This window comes from Chiloscyllium punctatum, chromosome 19, assembly GCF_047496795.1.
Source record: "Chiloscyllium punctatum isolate Juve2018m chromosome 19, sChiPun1.3, whole genome shotgun sequence".
Taxonomy (NCBI): Eukaryota; Metazoa; Chordata; class Chondrichthyes; order Orectolobiformes; family Hemiscylliidae; genus Chiloscyllium; species Chiloscyllium punctatum.
This window is the reverse complement of record NC_092757.1, coordinates 93,501,217-93,520,777: the sequence shown is the minus strand read 5'-3', so window position 1 is coordinate 93,520,777 and position 19,561 is coordinate 93,501,217. Positions and strand designations below refer to the sequence as shown.

The 19,561-nt window shown below is 51.3% G+C and overlaps 1 protein-coding gene across 1 annotated transcript in view; it reads left to right on the top strand.

The window, feature by feature from the left end:
* The window catches only part of smtnl (smoothelin, like), a 52,516-nt gene extending 33,848 nt beyond the window's left edge, over positions 1 to 18,668 (top strand). Inside the window, 6 exon segments of the mRNA XM_072590096.1 lie at positions 1,511 to 1,735; positions 6,521 to 6,596; positions 12,820 to 12,990; positions 14,987 to 15,107; positions 16,693 to 16,844; positions 18,297 to 18,668. Of these exon segments, the coding sequence (XP_072446197.1) occupies positions 1,511 to 1,735; positions 6,521 to 6,596; positions 12,820 to 12,990; positions 14,987 to 15,107; positions 16,693 to 16,844; positions 18,297 to 18,423 (872 nt within the window). The 3' untranslated portion in view covers positions 18,424 to 18,668.
* The last annotated feature ends 893 nt before the right edge of the window (positions 18,669 to 19,561 follow it).

The following is a 19,561-nucleotide window of genomic DNA, read 5'->3' as shown; positions in this document are numbered from 1 at the left end:
TGAGGGAGTGCCGCACTGTCAGAGGGTCAGTGCTGAGGGAGTGCCGCACTGTCATAGGGTCAGTGCTGAGGGAGTGGGCACTGTCAGAGGGTCAGTGCTGAGGGAGTGGGCACTGTCATAGGGTCAGTGCTGAGGGAGTGGGCACTGTCGGAGGGTCAGTGCTGAGGGAGTGGGCACTGTCGGAGGGTCAGTGCTGAGGGAGTGGGCACTGTTGGAGGGTCAGTGCTGAGGGAGTGGGCACTGTTGGAGGGTCAGTGCTGAGGGAATGCCACACTGTCAGAGGGTCAGTGCTGAGGGAGTGGGCACTGTCAGAGGGTCAGTGCTGAGGGAGTGGGCACTGTCGGAGGGTCAGTGCTGAGGGAGTGGGCACTGTTGGAGGGTCAGTGCTGAGGGAGTGCCGCACTGTCAGAGGGTCAGTGCTGAGGGAGAGGGCACTGTCATAGGGTCAGTGCTGAGGGAGTGGGCACTGTCATAGGGTCAGTGCTGAGGGAGTGGGCACTGTCGGAGGGTCAGTGCTGAGGGAGTGGGCACTGTCGGAGGGTCAGTGCTGAGGGAGTGGGCACTGTTGGAGGGTCAGTGCTGAGGGAGTGCCGCACTGTCAGAGGGTCAGTGCTGAGGGAGTGGGCACTGTTGGAGGGTCAGTGCTGAGGGAGTGGGCACTGTCGGAGGGTCAGTGCTGAGGGAGTGGGCACTGTCGGAGGGTCAGTGCTGAGGGAGTGCTGTTGGTGGGTGACCCACTCTGTGTAACTGGAGTCTTTGTTTGGGACTGAATTGGAGAGTTGCCGAGCTGCAGTTAGTGTGTGAGATGAATGGAAGTTGTTAATGTGAATGGTGTTCGAATTAAAATGACGAACCCTCCCATTCCAGTCCTCAGCCTGTACCTGGAGGAGTCCTTTCAGCCTGAGGTGCCTGCTCTGACATTTTACTGAGCCCCCCCCAAAAATGCCCCAGTCTCCCTGCTGGTTGCTCATAACCCGACAGGGTCCCCCTTCAAATGATTTATCGGATTCCATTTTAACGTTTGTGTTGAATCTGCTGCCTATGGCCTTTCGGGCAGCGCAGTGCACCCCTCAGTTTGCGACCCTCGACACTCTCTCGGAACTTACTGCCAGTGACTTTACGCCATCCCAAACCCTCTTTAGCTGTGAACTTGAGTTTAACCTGAACACTTCTGCTCTGAGGAGATCAACTCCAGCTCCCAGGTTCTCGGAATTTGACCCGGAGTTCTGGATCGAATCAGATCGCTGTGAAGATTTACTGTAAACTCGTCACTGTTCCTCAGTTACAAAAGACAGAATCCCGTTTGAACTATCCCCAGCTTGTGGTCACTCTCCTTAAGGTCAGGGAAGGACTCCTCCCTATTCATCCTGGGTCAAGGAAACCTTGATTGCCCTTTGCCCTGGTGGTGGGTGGGGGGGGGTGTGGGTAGAGTAAGGTTTGGGATCTTCCTGTGCAGAGCAGAGCGGACTCTCATGGAATTCTGTGTTCTGCCCCCCCACCTCCCCCAAAGCAGTGGAGCAGGGTGGAGCCAGTAGCCAGACCTCCCCCTCACAGGAACACCAGCCTGCAGCAGTGGGTCTCCCTCACCAGCCAATCACCGCCATCACCAAATCCGGAGAGAAATACGCCGCAGAAATGTCATCGACCACTACCATGCGATCCGACACCTTCAGCAGCCAACCAGCTGCCAGCAGGCACCAGACAGAGACTGTTAGTCAAACAGTGCGACAGTCAGGTAAGGAAACCCAATCGTCCCCACAGCTCCCCCACAACACCATCACAATCTTCCTCTGCAATCAATCAGCGCTCCCTCAGCACTGACCCTCCGACAGTGTGGCACTCCCTCAGCACTGACCCTCCGACAGTGCGGCACTCCCTCAGCACTGACCCACTGACAGTGCGGCACTCCATCAGCACTGACCCTCCGACAGTGCAGTACTCCCTTAGTACTGATCCTCCGACAGTGCGGCGCTCCCTCAGCACTGACCCTCTGACAGTGCAGCACTCCCTCAGCACTGACCCACTGACAGTGCAGCACTCCCTCAGCACTGACCCTCCGACAGTGCGGCGCTCCCTCAGCACTGACCCTCCGACAGTGCGGCACTCCCTCAGCACTGACCCTCTGACAGTGCGGCGCTCCCTCAGCACTGACCCTCCGACAGTGCAGCACTCCCTCAGCACTGACCCTCCGACAGTGCGGCACTCCCTCAGTACTGACCCTCTGACAGTGCGGCTCTCCCTCAGCACTGACCCTCCGACAGTGCGGCACTCCCTCAGCACTGACCCTCCGACAGTGCGGTGCTCCCTCAGCACTGACCCTCCGACAGTGCGGCACTCCCTCAGCACTGACCCTCCGACAGTGCGGCACTCCCTCAGCACTGACCCTCAGACAGTGCCCACTCCCTCAGCACTGACCCTCCGACAGTGCGGCACTCCCTCAGCACTGACCCTCTGACAGTGCCCACTCCCTCAGCACTGACCCTCAGAGAGTGCCCACTCCCTCAGCACTGACCCTTTGATAGTTTGGTGTAGGTGATGGGGTTTCTGTTTTATAAACCCAAGTAAAGTGACTCAAACAAATGAGATTGTAGCTCTCCTGTATAACCTTACAGGATCCTGGAGGAAACTCACTCTCGCTGAGGCCAGCCCCTGGTGAAAGGGGAATGGAAGGATCAAGTAATCCTTGTGTTTCAGTCAGTCCTTTGTGTTTGTTCAGTGGAAATGGTCGTGTTAAATCTGAGATCTCTCTGTGACAGTGATGGGGTTACTGCTGCTGAAGACACAGATGAAATTTGAAGGCAAATCCTGAAAATGTTTCAGTGGGTCTGGAAAATGAAAGATCGGATATCCCGGGATCCTGTGAAATGATGCTGAACCCATCTGGATTTGCCAGTGGGGCAGCCTCCCTCCCATTTGGCAGCAACTTCGGCCAATGAAATAAGGACAGGATTCTGGTTCCAGACTGGGATGGACTGTAAAACCACTCATCACCCAGTCACAGTGTAGGGCAGAGGCAAGCTGCTTCCCAAAATCCACCATCACCCAGGGTGGTTCCATCACCCAGCAAGGCCAGAGAAAGTCGCCCACTAACCAACCCTCCATGACGCTCGCTGCACCTTCCAGTCACTGGAAGCAAGAGATAAGGCCGGACCAATCTTGTGATGGAGAACATCTTTAGGTCCAGTGTTAGATCCAACAATCTTAACAATTCCCAAATTCGACATTCATGAGGATATTGGATAATGTGGAGAAAAAGCAGCAGAATGACACTCAGTGATAATGCTCCATCGATAGGCTAATGAAGGGCCGATGGGCTGAATGGCCTCGCTTGCCCTGTAACAATTTGCTGATTCAATGCGACTCTGGGCCCCAGTCAGGACAGTACAGGCCCCTCACTGCCCCAGGCTGAAAGGAGACATTAATCATACCCATTGATCGTCCTCCAAACCATGAGCATGGACATTGTGATTACAGGGAGGGAGAAAGAGGGTATCCTGTCACCAGGAAATCCCCCTTGATTGAAGACATGGTTCCTAACCACATTCCCACGCTGCGACCTTGTTGAAGGTTTTTAAGGCAAAGATAGGTTTTTGAACAGTAAAGGAATCAATGGCGATGGTGGGTGGGTGGGTAAATGGGGCTGAGGCCATGGAAAGATCAGCCCTGATCTTATTGAATGGGGGAGCAGGCTTGATGGGCCGGACGGCCTACTCCTGCTCCTAGTTCTTGTGTTCTTTAACCAGGCAGTCACGAAAGGAATCATCACTATCTTCCTGACTTCATCACAGCTGGTGGGGAGCCTGGGACTGGAGCTTTATCATCACTCGCGGGATGTGGGTGTTACTGGCTGGACCCCAGTGTTTATTGCCCGTCCCTAGTTGCCCCCTTGAGAAGGTGGGGGTGAGCTGCCTTCTTGAACCGCTGCAGTCCATGTGCTGTAGGTTGACCCACAATGTCCCTTAGGGAGGGAATTCCAGGATTCTGACCCAGTGACAGTGAAGGAACGGTGATATATTTCCAAGTCAGGATGGGGAGGGGCTTGGAGGGGAACTTGCAGGAGGTGGTGTTCCCATGTATCTGCTGCCCCTTGTCCTTGTAGATGGAAGTGGTCATGGGTTTGGAAGGTGCTGTCTGAGGAACTTTGGTGAATTTCTGCAGTGCATCTTGTAGATGGAACACACTGCTGCTACTGAGCGTCGGTGGGGGAGGGAGTGGGTGTTTGTGGATGTGGGGCCAATCAAGCGGCTGCTTTGTCCTGGATGGTGTCGAGCTTCCTGAGTGTTGTTGGGGCTGCCCCCATCCAGGGCAAGTGGGGAATATTCCATCACACTCCTGACTTGTGCCTTGTAGATGGTGGACAGGCTTTGGGGAGTCAGGAGGGGAGTTACTCACTGCAGGATTCCCAGCTTCTTGATTTGAGTTAGAGGGAAGGAGCTTCCTAACTATGATTGATTTTAACTGAAAATGGGTCAAAGTGATTGGTTTACACAGTCCTGCAGCAGGAAGGAATCATCCAATCCCTGGGGAGATTTTATTCTGTGCAAATGAGCAATTCCAAAGTTTTGCAAATGGACGTAGGTTCACGGATGTTTCTGAATCACCTCGCTCTCCTCGAGGAGGAGAGATCTCCAGTGTGGTATCAACAATTAAAACATCACTGAAGGAAATGAAGAGGTCAACCTCATTCTTTGGAGTTATTAATCCTCACCAGAACAGGTCACCCATTTACCGATAAAGTTGGAGATTGGAAACAGTGCTTCCATCTGTCTCCCACAGATTAAAACTTAATGTTTCACACAACCATCACAAGGGGCTACAATACCGAGAGGAAGGGGACATGCAGTACAGACTCAGAAACGCAATCACTCACAACAGAGTGGGTGGCACAGTGGTTAGCACTGCTGCCTCACAGCGCCTGAGACCTGGGTTCAATTCCTGCCTCAGGCGACTGAGTGTGTGGAGTTTGTACGTTCTCCCCGTGTCTGCGTGGGTTTCCTCCGGGTGCTCCAGTTTCCTCCCACAGTCCAAAGATGTGCAGGTCAGGTGAATTGGCCATGCTAAATTGCCCATAGTGTTAGGTAAGGGGTAGATGTAGATATCGGGGTATGGGTGGGTTACGCTTCGGCGGGGCGGTGTGGACTTGTTGGGCCGAAGGGCCTGTTTCCACACTGTAAGTAATCTAATCTAATCTAAAAAAAAGAACAAGTGAGTGTCCAGTCCTTAAACCCAGAGAGAGTCTGGGTCTGAGACAACGGACTACAGTCATTGGGAATATCGCAGAGCTGAGACTGTACCTGGTCGGGATGGACTGTGGGAATGTAAGAAGAAACTGCAGGACCTTGTATCTGTGAACAGAAAGGCAAGAGAGACTAGAGTCTAGGAGCAAATTACTGCAGATGCTGGAATCTCCACTGAAAACAAATGCTGGGGACCACAGCGGGTCAAACAGCATCCATGGAGAGAGAGAGCAAGCTAACGTTTCCAATCGAGGTGACTCTTCATCAAAGCTGCAGAGGTCCTGATGAAGAGTCAGCTTGTCATTTACCATTTTCAGAAACCAGAGCCTATTGCTCAGATGATAATGAAAAAGAAATAAATTCTCTAGCCCCACAGGACGAGGCAATATGACCACCAAGAGACCAGGGAGTATATCATCAGCTTTGACAGAGGGACCCAGACCAACACTGGGAGATTGGGTTTCATAGTAACTAACCCTGCGAGGTCTGACCCTGCGTGGGGGTAGATTTTTGAAGGCAGTTAGGGAAGTGCAATAAATGCTCATGTTGCACAGGGACAAAGACATTGGGGGGAGATGCAGAGGGCTATTTAGGGGGAGATGTAGAGGGATATTTGGGGGGAGATGCAGAGGGCTATTTAGGGGGAGATGTAGAGGGATATTTGGGGGGAGATGAAGAGGGATATTTGGGGGGAGGTGTAGAGGAATATTTGGGGGGAGGTGTAGAGGGCTATTTGGGGGGAGATGTAGAGGGCGATTTGGGGGGAGATGTAGAGGGCTAGGCTTAACATCAGCAGCACATAGACAATGACAGTACCAATGATGGTATCATTCTGCCTGCTGCAGAAACCTGACCAGGGGTAAGTCTGATGTAAGCACATCCTCAGCTGAAAATAAAGAGTATTACTGAAAACACAAAAGTCGATTTGTCGAAGATTTTAATCAGGGCCTCACCAGGACAATTCACAAGAATACCAACCGTTGGTGTATGAGGAGGGTGTGCTGATTGGTTGGTGTATGAAGAGGGTGTGCTGATTGGTTGTTGTATGAGGAGGGTGTGCTGATTGGTTGGTGTATGAGGAGAGCGTGCTGATTGGTTGTTGTATGAGGAGGGTGTGCTGATTGGTTGGTGTATGAGGAGAGCCTGCTGATTGGTTGATGTATGAGGCGAGCATGCTGATTGGTTGCACTGTGATTGGTGGGGGAGTGTGTGAGTAAGGAGAGTTGAACGTCTGTTTGTTTGAAGAGTCCATTTGGTGTTCACTGCTGCTGTCTCTCTTTCAGAGTGGAATACCAGCACCAGCAAGACCACCTCTTCCAGTAGTTACTCAGTGTCCAGCGATGTCCGCTCTCCACCCAGGTACCGACTTGGGACAACCACCCCAAACAACTCAACAGGTTCACCCCCGATCACCTGCAGTCATCTCTGATCTCGTCGGATCATGTTTGATCATCACCTTTATCCTTGGGATCCAAACCCATATCTTATTGTAGACTCACCTGCTCAGCTCTGGTCCAATCAGCACTCCCTCCCATCTTGTAAAAATATGTGTCGATCCAAAACCCTATTTCCCATGTGCTGACACCTCCCCCTCCCCCGCCTCCCACCTCCACCCCCTCCCTGAGTCCCAGTCGCCCATCACCTCGTGCTCACCCAGACTGATTGACTCCTGTGCCGGTAGTTTCCCGTTCTCTTCCATGGTGTTGCCTCTCCCTGTGTCTCTGCAGCCCCTTCCAAATCTGGATCCTGGATTTTAACTTGTGAGGAAATAAAGCAAAACCCCGCCGAAACAGAGATTGCTGGAGAAGCTCTGGTGGTATCTGCAGAGAGAGAAACACAGTTAATGTTTGGAATCCAGTATGACTCTTCCTCAGCTTTTATTTTCACTGGATTGCCGTTGCTCCTCTGTTAGTGGCTGGGCGTTCAGCTGCCTGGGCCCTAAACTCTGAAACTCCCTTCCTAAACCTCTCCATGTCTCTCCCTCATTCTGTATGTTGACCCTTAAAGGTTTATGTTGAGCTGCCCTAGTGTCTTCTTTATGGGCTGTTTGATCACTGCTGCAGTGAAATATTGGAGGCAGCTGAGAGACGGTTCACAGGGTGTCCCTGGGAGGGATGGTCTTCTGAACAAAGGGTGAACGGGTCAGGACTGTTACTCACTGGAGCTGAGAAGATGAGGTGATCTCATCAAAATATATCGATTCGTCAGGGGCTTTGACAGGGTCAATGCTGAGAGGATGGTTCTCCTTATGGGAGGGTCTAGGAGCAGAGGGCATGGTCTGAGAATAACAGGGCGCCAATGTAAGACAGAGATGAGAAGGAATATCTTCTCTCAGAGGGGTGTCAGTGTTTGGAACTGCCTGCCCCCGAGCGCTGCAGGGATAGAGTCCAGGTGTATATTTAAGGCTCATTCGGGGAATCATGAATTCCAGGGAAAGGGCAGGAAATGGACATGAGGAATGTCAGATCATCGATGATCCTACTGAAGGACTGAAGAGGCTCAAGGGGCTGAATGGCCTCCTCCTGTTCCTGATCCTTTGGTCTTACCCTTGAGATGTGATATAAATCTGAGTCATTAAGTGTTAGGGGTTAGGACTCTCAGGAGAATGTGGTGAAAACTGTAAGGAAGAAGGATTATACACCAATTCCTGGCGTATTCACAGAGAGACAAGAGGGAGAGGGAGAAAGACAGGGATAGGGAGAAAGAGACAGAGGGAGAGAGAGGGAGAAAGAGAGACAAAAGAGAGGGAGAGAGGGAGAAAGAGGCAGTGGGAAAAAGGGGGAGAGGGAGAAAGAGAGAGAGGGAAAAGAAAGAGGGAGAAAGAGAGAGATGGAGAGAGAGGAGGAGAAAGAGAGAGGGAGAGAGAGAGGGAGAAAGAGAAAGACGGAGAGAGAGAGGGAGAAAGAGAGAGGGAGAAAGAGGGAGATGGAGCGAGAGGAGGAGAAAGAGAGAGGGAGAGAGAGAGGGAGAAAGAGAAAGACGGAGAGAGAGAGGGAGAAAGAGGGAGAGGGAGAGAGGGAGAAAGAGGCAGTGGGAAAAAGGGGGAGAGGGAGAAAGAGAGAGAGGGAGAGAAAGAGAGAGAGGGAAAGAGAGAGAGAGAAAGAGAGAGAAAGAGAAAGAGGGAGGAAAGTTTATAAAGACAAAGCCACAAATATCTCATAAAAGGTGAAAGAATTGTGGATGCTGTAAATCAGGAACAAAATCAAACTGCTGGAAAAGCTCAACAAGTCTGGTAACATCTGTGGAGAGAAATCAGAGTTGACATTTCGGGTCTATTTCTGTGAAGGGTCACTGGACCTGAAATGTTATCTCTGATTTCTCTCCACAGATGCTGCCAGACCTGCTGGGCTTTTCCAGCAATTTCTGTTTTTGTCGCCACAAATATATTCCAAGGAATGAGAGTAAACTCTGCACATTGACAGCTTCCTGTCGGGAGATGGGTCATTCCCTATGAGCGGGAGAATGAGCAACTTTTCCCTCAGTGTAACCCCCATTCAGCTCACCAGCAGAACGGCAATGGCTGGGTTTCTTGAAACAGTTTGATCCCAACCCCCCACAGATCCTGGTCGGTCGTGATTAAACTGACATTCTCTCCGAAATCACGAAAACCATTCACACCCCATTGGCCCACCTCAGAAAGGATAATCCCAACAAGTACTGAGCAGACAGTTTAAAACCAGCTCAACATGAGGCTGGGGAGCTCATGCAATTATTTATTACCAGTTACAGGAGTAGACCCTGCAAATTATTCCACAGAATTTCACAATGTTCCTTGAATGTGAAAAGTATTAAATATCAAAGGGAGCGGAAAATGAGTGACGGGGGAGAGTGGGATTAGACTGGGTGGGACATTAAAGGGAGTGGGAAGTGTGGGGGGAGAGTGGGATTAGACTGGGTGGGATATTAAAGGGAGTGGGGAGTGAGTGAGGGGGAGAGTGGGATTAGACTGGGTGGGACATTAAAGGGAGTGGGGAGTGAGTGAGGGGGAGAGTGGGATTAGACTGGGTGGGATATTAAAGGGAGTGGGGAGTGAGTGAGGGGGAGAGTGGGATTAGACTGGGTGGGATATTAAAGGGAGTGGGGAGTGAGGGGGGAGAGTGGGATTAGACTGGGTGGGATATTAAAGGGAGTGGGGAGTGAGTGAGGGGGAGAGTGGGATTAGACTGGGTGGGACATTAAAGGGAGTGGGGAGTGAGTGAGGGGGAGAGTGGGATTAGACTGGGTGGGACATTAAAGGGAGTGGGGAGTGAGTGAGGGGGAGAGTGGGATTAGACTGGGTGGGATATTAAAGGGAGTGGGGAGTGAGTGAGGGGGAGAGTGGGATTAGACTGGGTGGGACATTAAAGGGAGTGGGGAGTGAGTGAGGGGGAGAGTGGGATTAGACTGGGTGGGATATTAAAGGGAGTGGGGAGTGAGTGAGGGGGAGAGTGGGATTAGACTGGGTGGGATATTAAAGGGAGTGGGGAGTGAGGGGGGAGAGTGGGATTAGACTGGGTGGGATATTAAAGGGAGTGGGAAGTGTGGGGGGAGAGTGGGATTAGACTGGGTGGGATATTAAAGGGAGTGGGGAGTGTGGGATTAGACTGGGTGGAAAATTAAAGGGAGTGGGGAGTGAGGGGGGAGAGTGGGATTAGACTGGGTGGGATATTAAAGGGAGTGGGGAGTGAGGGGGGAGAGTGGGATTAGACTGGGTGGGATATTAAAGGGAGTGGGGAGTGAGGGGGGAGAGTGGGATTAGACTGGGTGGGATATTAAAGGGAGTGGGGAGTGAGGGGGGAGAGTGGGATTAGACTGGGTGGGATATTAAAGGGAGTGGGGAGTGAGGGGGGAGAGTGGGATTAGACTGGGTGGGATATTAAAGGGAGTGGGGAGTGTGGGGGGAGAGTGGGATTAGACTGGGGGGGATATTAAAGGGAGTGGGGAGTGAGGGGGGAGAGTGGGATTAGACTGGGTGGGATATTAAAGGGAGTGGGGAGTGAGGGGGAGAGTGGGATTAGACTGGGTGGGATATTAAAGGGAGTGGGGAGTGAGGGGGGAGAGTGGGATTAGACTGGGTGGGATATTAAAGGGAGTGGGGAGTGAGGGGGAGAGTGGGATTAGACTGGGTGGGATATTAAAGGGAGTGGGGAGTGTGGGGGGAGAGTGGGATTAGACTGGGTGGGATATTAAAGGGAGTGGGGAGTGAGGGGGGAGAGTGGGATTAGACTGGGTGGGATATTAAAGGGAGTGGGGAGTGAGGGGGGAGAGTGGGATTAGACTGGGTGGGATATTAAAGGGAGCGAGGAGTGAGGGGGGAGAGTGGGATTAGACTGGGGGGGATATTAAAGGGAGTGGGGAGTGAGGGGGGAGAGTGGGATTAGACTGGGTGGGATATTAAAGGGAGTGGGGAGTGAGGGAGGAGAATGCATGGCAGATGCAGTTTAATGTGGATAAATGTCTAGTTATCCACTTTGGTGGCAAGAACAGGAAGGCAGATTACTACCTCAATGGTATCAAATTAGGTAAAGGGGCTGTTCAGAGAGATCTGGGTGTTCTTGTCCACCAGTCAATGAAGGCAAGCATGCAGGTACAGCAGGTAGTGAAGAAGGCTAATAGCATGCTGGCCTTCATAACAAGAGGGATTGAGTATAGAAGCAAAGAGGTGCTTCTGCAGCTGTACAGGGCCCTGGTGAGACCACACCTGGAGTACTGTGTACAGTTCTGGTCTCCAAATTTGAGGAAAGACATTCTGGCTATTGAGGGAGTGCAGCGTAGGTTCACGAGGTCAATTCCTGGAATGGCAGGATTACCTTACACTGAAAGACTGAAGCGACTGGGCTTGTATACCCTTGAGTTTAGAAGACTGAGAGGGGATCTGATTGAAACGTATAGGATTATGAAAGGATTGGACACTCTGGCAGGAGGGAACATATTTCCGTTGATGGGGGAGTGCCGAACCAGAGGACACAACTTAAAAATACGGGGTAGACCATTTAGGACAGAGATGAGGAGAAACTACTTCACCCAGAGAGTGGTGGCTGTGTGGAATGCTCTGCCCCAGAGGGCAGTGGAGGCCCAGTCTCTGGATTCATTTAAGAAAGAATTGGATAGAGCTCTTAAAGATAGTGGAGTCAAGGGTTATGGAGATAAGGCTGGAACAGGATACTGATTAGGAATGATCAGGCATGATCATATTGAATGGCGGTGCAGGCTCGAAGGGCAGAATGGCCTACTCCTGCAACTATTGTCTATTGTCTATTGTCTAATGGGATTAGACTGGGTGGGATATTAAAGGGAGTGGGGAGTGAGGGAGGAGAGTGGGATTAGACTGGGTGGGATATCAAAGAGAGTGGGAAGTGAGGGGGAGAATGGGATTAGACTGGGTGGGATATTAAAGGGAGTGGGGAGTGAGGGGGGAGAGTGGGATTAGACTGGGTGGGATATCAAAGAGAGTGGGAAGTGAGTGAGGGGGAGAGTGGGATTAGACTGGGTGGGATATTAAAGGGAGCAGGGAGTGAGGGGGGAGAGTGAGATTAGACTGGGTGGGATATTAAAGGGAGTGGGGAGTGAGGGGGGAGAATGAGATTAAACTGGGTCGGATATTAAAGCGATTGGGGAGTGAACGGGAGAGTGGGATTAGACTGGGCGGGATATTAAAGGGAGCGGTCAGAGAGAGGGAGAGTGGGATTAGACTGGGTGGGATATTGGAGTGGGGAGTGAGGGATAGAGTGGAATTCGACTGGGAGGGATGTTATAGGGAGCGTGGAGTGAGGGGGAGAGGGGGATTAGACTGGGAGGGATGTTATAGGGAGTGGGGAGTGAGGGGGGAGAGGGGGATTAGAATTCCCATCCTCTGGTATTGCAATGTCTATTCTGCAGAGTTAGAGCCAGTACATCTCGGTGTGAATGGTTTTAGGAGACAGGAAGCATCAGCCTGGATCATGTCCAGTTGGTGAGGCTTGAGCTGCCGACTCTCCCTGAGACCTTTCTGCCCACAGGTCAGCTTCATACCCAGAGGGTAGCTTCAGCCCTGGTGATTGGGCACATCCCACCAATCAGCTTGAGAGCACCCAGCACCTGATCCAGGGAAGCTTTGGAGACAAGTGAAGGAATTAGGGAGAGAACAAAAAAGATTGACAAGAATGTTTCTGGGATGAGGGTCTTCAATGACAAGGGGAATCTGAATAAAAGTTGATTCTGGGGAAATTTAATCAAGACATTTGTAATCACATCAGGGTGTGAACAGAATGGATAGAGAGAAACTGTTCCTATTAATTGAGAAGCAGAGGGACACAGCTAGATGGTGATTGACAGAGTGGAGATATATGGGGAAACATTGAACCAGTTAATGGTGAGTGTCTGGAATGTGCTCCCTGATGGGGTTGGGGTTGGTGCATTCGAGGATTTCTTGAGGGAAAGGGAACACATCTGAAAAGAAACAACAATCACAGTCCCCAGAGAAAAGAGAGGTGCCACATGGAATACTGTTGCAGAGAGCTAGTTCAGATATGAGGGGCTGAATGGTAATCTTCATCACCCTGAACCTCTCGCTGCTGCCAACGTTGACCTCTCTGCTCTCATTATGTATCTTGCTTTCCAACAGTGTCCTTGACCTTTATCCTGAGGCAGGCAGCAAGCCCCGCTCCCCTCCTCCCACCCTCCCTCGGCAGGGTGAGAAACGGCCCCTCTTGATGAGGTCACAGACCCTGCCCCGGACGAGTGGACCCCAGGCCAGGAAGGCTCTCTTCGAGAAGTTCGAACAGGAAGGCACCAAGTAAGGTCACCCTCCACCTAACTGTATCTTACACGACAGAGAACACAGGGGTCAGTGCAGAGGGAAGGAATGAAGGAGTGATGAGAAAGATTCATTTATTATCACTTATATTTTACACTAAATAGTTCAGTAAAATACAGTGAAAAGCTTTACCACTGAGCGCCGCACAGTCCAAGGGTCAGTGCTGAGGGAGCGCCGCACAGTCCAAGGGTCAGTGCTGAGGGAGTGCTGCACTGTCAGAGGGTCAGTGCTGAGGGGGCATCGCACTGTCGGAGGGTCAGTGCTGAGGGAGTGCCGCACTGTCGGAGGGTCAGTGCTGAGGAAGTGCTGCACAGTCCAAGGGTCAGTGCTGAGGGAGTGCTGCGCTATCAGAGGGTCAGCGCTGAGGGAGTGCTGCACTGTTGGAGGGTCAGTGCTGAGGGAGGGGGCGCTGCCCTTTCGGAGGGTCAGTGCTGAGGGAGCATCGCACTGTCGGAGGGTCAGTGCTGAGGGAGTGCTGCAGTGTCGGAGGGTCAGTGCTGAGGGAGTGCCGCACTGTCGGAGGGTCAGTGCTGAGGGAGTGCTGCAGTGTCGGAGGGTCAGTGCTGAGGGGGCATTGCACTGTTGGAGGGTCAGTGCTGAGGGAGTGCAGCACTGTCGGAGGGTCAGTGCTGAGGGAGCATCGCACTGTTGGAGGGTCAGTGCTGAGGGAGGGGGCGCTGCACTTTCGGAGGGTCAGTGCTGAGGGAGCATCACACTGTCGGAGGGTCAGTGCTGAGGGAGTGCTGCAGTGTCGGAGGGTCAGTGCTGAGGGGGCATTGCACTGTTGGAGGGTCAGCGCTGAGGGAGCGCCGCACTGTCGGAGGGTCAGTGCTGAGGTAGTGCTGCACTGTCAGAGGGTCAGTGCTGAGGTAGTGCTGCACTGTCGGAGGGTCAGTGCCGAGGGAGTGCCGCACTGTCGGAGGGTCAGTGCTGAGGAAGTGCCACACTGTTGGAGGATCAGTGCTGAGGGAGTGCCACACTGTTGGAGGATCAGTGCTGAGGGAGTGCCGCACTGTCGGAGGGTCAGTGCTGAGGGTGTGCTGCACTGTCAGAGGGTTAGTGCTGAGGGAGTGCCGCACTGTCGGAGGGTCAATGCTGAGGGAGTGCCGCACTGTCAGAGGGTTAGTGCTGAGGGAGTGCCGCACTGTCGGAGGGTCAGTACTGAGGGAGTGCCACACTGTCAGAGGGTCAGTGCTGAGAGGGTGCTGCACTGTCGGAGGGTCAGTGCTGAGGGAGTGCTGCACTGTCAGAGGGTCAGTGCTGAGGCGTGCTGCACTATCAGAGGGTCAGTGCTGAGGGAGTGCTGCACTGTCGGAGGGTCAGTGCTGAGGGAGTGCCGCACTGTCGGAGGGTCAGTGCTGAGGGAGCGCCGCACTGTCGGAGGGTCAGTGCTGAGGGAGTGCTGCACTGTTGGAGGGTCAGTGCTGAGGGAGTGCTGCACTGTCAGAGGGTCAGTGCTGAGGGAGTGCCGCACTGTTGGAGGGTTAGTGCTGGGGACCCCATTGATTTCCCACACAAGAGCTCATTGCCATCCTGTGAGGGAGGCACACAGAGTGTTGCTAGAATGTTCCGTCACTGAGCACAGTGCGATGTGCCCTTTCCTGTCTTTCCCTGATGACCATCGTGACTCTCCAAGGTGCTGGTCACTTGACAACATTGAGGCCCCATATCCCCCTTTGCTCACCCTCTCCATGCAGTGACCCTGAGGCCAAATATGTTGCTGCAGCTCTGTGCTGACCCGAATTGTTTCTGTGGGTCATCCAGCATGGGGCATTCACCCATTGAGCCAGTGTTACAGAAAAACTAAACTCAATGTTGTGAACATTCAGAAGGAAGAGTTTGTAAGGCTCTGGGGAAAAAAAGCAGAGGAAAAGTGGGACTGATGGAGTTGCATGTTCTCCTGTGGGAAGGTACTGATGACCACAGCTTGCACTTCCTGAGATGTCCCTCTCTCATGGTCTTCACTTTCCCCCAGGGGCAAAGTCGGAGTTTCTAAGGTAAAACTTCAAAGATCACAAAGTTTCGGTGTTGCAAGTGCAAGTAGCATCAAACAGATCCTCCTGGAGTGGTGTCGCTCCAAGACCATCGGATACAAGGTAAGTGAAGGGTTAACACCTTTCCACAGAGAGTCAGAGGGAGGGGATGAGATTAACACAAACCTTACTGAGGTACCGAGCAAAGCACATGGGACAATCTGTGTTTAATCCGGCCTGTCTCCATCAGGACTGTACAAGCAACTTAAACAGTTAAATTATATACAGGTCAGGGTTGGTTTCCCTGGAAACTTGAGGTTTAAGGTGAAATAACTCCACACAGGCCGGCATCCCGTCACCAAGTCACCCTTTATTCACATATGAACAGCCCTTGACTCGAGCACTACCTCATTCACAGTGTCAGTATCTCTGACACACACCCTTTTTATCAGTCAGCCAGGGCTCCCTGTTTGGAACCAGATTAACAGCTCCAATTAGGGAACTCACATTCTATGTGGTCTACCTGGCTGACCTCGTTACGTCAGGGATGCTTTGATCAAAGTTTGTAAGATATTCAGGGAATAGATCACATCAATCACAGTGACACAGTGGTTAGCACTGCTGCCTCACAGCGCCAAAGACCCAGGTTCAATTCCCGCCTCAGGCAACTGTCTGTGTGGAGTTTGCACATTCTCCCCGTGTCTGCGTGGGTTTCCTCCGGGTGCTCCGGTTTCCTCTCACAATCCAAAAATGTGCAGGTCAGGTGAATTGGCCATGCTAAATTGCCCATAGTGTTAGGTGAAGGGATAAATGTAGGGGAATGGGTCTGGGTGGATTTCTCTTCAGAGGGTCGGTGTGGACTTGTTGGGCCAAAGGGCCTGTTTCCACACTGTAAGTAATCTAATCAATCAAAAATTTTGGGATATCTGAAACAGGGAGCAGAATCAAAAAATGAAAGCCTGACAGTGTAGAGGGAGCTTTACTCTAACTCTGTGCTGTCCCTGTCCTGGGGAGGGTTTGATGGGGACAGTTAAGAGGGAGTTTTACTCTGTATCTAACCCCGTGCTGTCCCTGTCTTGGGAGTGTTTGATGGGGGACAGTGTAGAGGGAGCTTTATTCTGTATCTAATCCAGTGCTGTTCCTGTCCTGGGAGGGTTGGATGGGGAACACTGTAAAGGGAGCTTTACTTTCTATCTAACCCTATGCTATCCCTATCATAGAGCACAGAAACTTCGGTCCAGTCAGTCCATGTCAAACATAATCCCAAACTAAACTAGCCCCATCTGCCTGCTCCAGGCCCATATCCCTCCCAACCTTTCCTATTCATGTACTCATCCAAATATCTTTTAAACATTGTAACTGTCCCCACATCCACCACTTCATCAGGAAGTTCATTCCACACATGAACCACTCTGTAAAAAATTTGCGTCTTATGTCTTTTTTAAAATCTCTCTCCTCTCACCTTAAAACGTGACCCCTTCTCTTGAAATTCCACATCGTGGGAAAAAGACAACTCCCATGAACTCTATCTATACCCCTTATTATTTTATAAACTGTCTGGTGGGGGACAGTGTAGGAGTAGCTTTATCTTCAGTTTAAAAGAGCAGAGGGAGCTATACTCTGGATCTAGCCTGAGCTGAATACACTATTTCAGTTTGCGAGGTAGCTGATTAACTGTTGTATTGGAATCTGTCTCGGTTCCTTGTAGATGATTGATATCCAGAACTTCTCATCGAGTTGGAGCAATGGGATGGCGTTCTGTGCTCTCGTCCACTCGTTCTTCCCAGAAGCCTTTGACTACAATGAGCTCAGCCCCAACAACCGCAAGCAGAATTTTGAGCTTGCGTTTGGGATGGCAGAGTGAGTATTCCCCATCAATAACGAGCTGTGGCTCCTCTCCCCAGCCACTCAGCACGGCTGCAGCTCATCGTGGGGGATGTGTGTGTGTGTGTGTCTGTGTGCGATGTGATGCCACAATGTCCATCTCAGACCTGTGCAGCTGCCTGGACTGAGAACCATCTCGAAAGATCACACAGCCTGTGTAGTTTGTATATTCAAACATGAATTAGCAGCAGCAGGAGGCCATTCGGCCCCTCAAGCCTGCTCTGCTTTTCAATAGGATGGTGATTGATCTGTTTATTTTTTCAAATCCCACATTCCCATTTGTTCCAATAACTCTTAATTTCCCTTCCCAACAGGAATCTGTCCGACTCCTTCTTAAGAATATTCACCGACCCCCATGCAACATCCTGCTGAGGCAGTGTGTTCCAAAGTCCCCCATCCTCTGAGAGATGAATATTCCCCCCCCACCCTAAAAGGGTGACCCCTCATACTAAACCAGTGCCCCTCCCCTACCCCCACCCTGGTTTAGGACTGACCCACGCAGGGAAACTACCTTCCCACAATCCCCTTGGTGAGACCATTCCAGATCCCAATACATCTCCATCGAACCCCCCCAACCTGTGGCAGGAACAAGGCCACTCTATCCAACCTTTCCCCGGAAAGCAAACCGCTCATTCCAGGGATCAATCCGGGAAACCTCCTCTGGACCAGCTCCTACACATTTACACTCTTCCTTCACTAGAGACCGAAACGCAGTGTTTGAGATGTGGTCTCACCGATTCCCTGTGGAACTGCAGCAAGGAATCCTTACCTTTATATTCAATTCCTCACGTACTAAAGGGTAGCATCCCATTGGCCTTCCTGATTACGTGCTGTACCTGTGTATTATCCTGTTGTCACTCCGACTCTCGAACTCCCAGATCCTTCTGCATCGCGGAATTCTGCAGTCTTTTTCACTGCTGCTCCCAAGATGAACAATTTCACCTTTCCCATGTTCTCCTCTGCCTGCCCACACAGCACCAGTTTGAGTTCAATACCAGCTGGGGCATTAACAGACAAGCTCTTCCCAAGAAGAATATTTTTAAAATGCACAACCTCTTGAGTTTGATTTCCTGGACACCCCAGGAAGTGGTCTGGGATGTGGGCTCCACAGATCTTGGCTCTGCTGAGGGAGTTGACAGATTGCCTTTGGTCACCTTCAGTGAAGGTGCTGTCTTTTGGATGTTAAAAGCGAGGGCCTCTGCTGACAGGTAGCTGGAAAAAAATCCCATGAGCCCCACTTCAAAGAAGAGCCGAGAGATTTGGCCTGTGTCCTGTCCTAGCCTGTACAGTCCTCACTCTGGGTAAATTGGCTGCTGCATTTCTGACAACACAGAACACGTAGGTCATTATCTACAAAGCAGCATTTGAAGGCAGCATGGTGAGGAAAGGGAAATGCAAGTTTGATCTTGTTTGTTGTTGTTGCTGCAGGAAGTTGGCTCGTTGTGACAGGCTGATTGAAGTGGAGGATATGATGGTGATGGGCAATAAACCAGACCCGATGTGTGTGTTCACCTACGTGCAGTCCCTCTACAACCACCTACGGCGCTTCGAGTAAAGGTCACTTCATCAGGACTGGGGCTGGAGATGTACGATATGCCCAGTGCCTCACCCACACCCGTCCTGGCATTGTCCCTGGCATGGTGGGCACAGTCAGCCACAATGTCTCCCAGTAAACAGGGAGCACAGACACCTTCAGCAAATGCAAACCTCCCAATTATCAGTGTTCACAGCAGATTTATAATGGCCACTGACACAGATGTAGCAGCTCGCCTAAGATTGAAATAAAAGATTTGACTTGTATTATTGAAGATGATCTCTGAGGAGCTGAGCTTTTCCCAGGGAGTCCAGATTCAACAGAATTTAGTACAATTAATTAGAGTAATTATCAGAGGCTCTTCAGTGAGTTGCACTCTCATCTCTGAACAGAGGGACGGACAGAGAGAGAGAGAGACTGACTGAGCCATGGCTAACACGAAGTTTCACTGAATTCTGATGTGCAGCAGCCCTCCACAGTCTTGCTCCCTGTCTCTCTCTGACAGTATGGGGAGTCCCTCCGTCCAGCCTCAGCTGCTTAAACCATTGAGAAGCTGTCAGCACTGGTTGACATGTTACAGATTCAAACAGGTTCCAGTGCCCTCCAGCACTCCCTCTGTGTTACAATGCAACATGACAGGCTTAGAGTCTCCCAGTGCACGATATTCTGAGCTACTGTCCTGGTGGGTTCTATGACTCTGAAACTTTATTCATAGAATTTGAGGTTTTTGTAAAGGCAGTGGAAACCAGAATCATTGAACTCATAGAATCCCTACAGTGTGGAAGCAGGCCACTCAGCCCATTGAGCCCATATCAACTCTCTGAACAGCCTCCTACCCAGATCCATCACCTCCCCCACCCAATCCCTGTAACCCTGCATATCCCATGGCTAATCCATCTAACCTGCACATCTCTGAACACAGTGATCCAAAAACATGCAGCATCCAGACTCAGTGTCCAGTTAAAATCAGTGACATTGAGAGTAAGGTATTTTCTATTAGGATTAATATCAGTGTCTGAAATGTTATCACCATAGCAACAGCTGTGGATATTGAGTAATTTTGATTGGTCAAATCCTGTTTGAAGAGAATCACTAGCCAGGCTTGTGCTATTCTGGGAACACTGGGACTCCCCCACAATCCACACTGGGCAAATACATA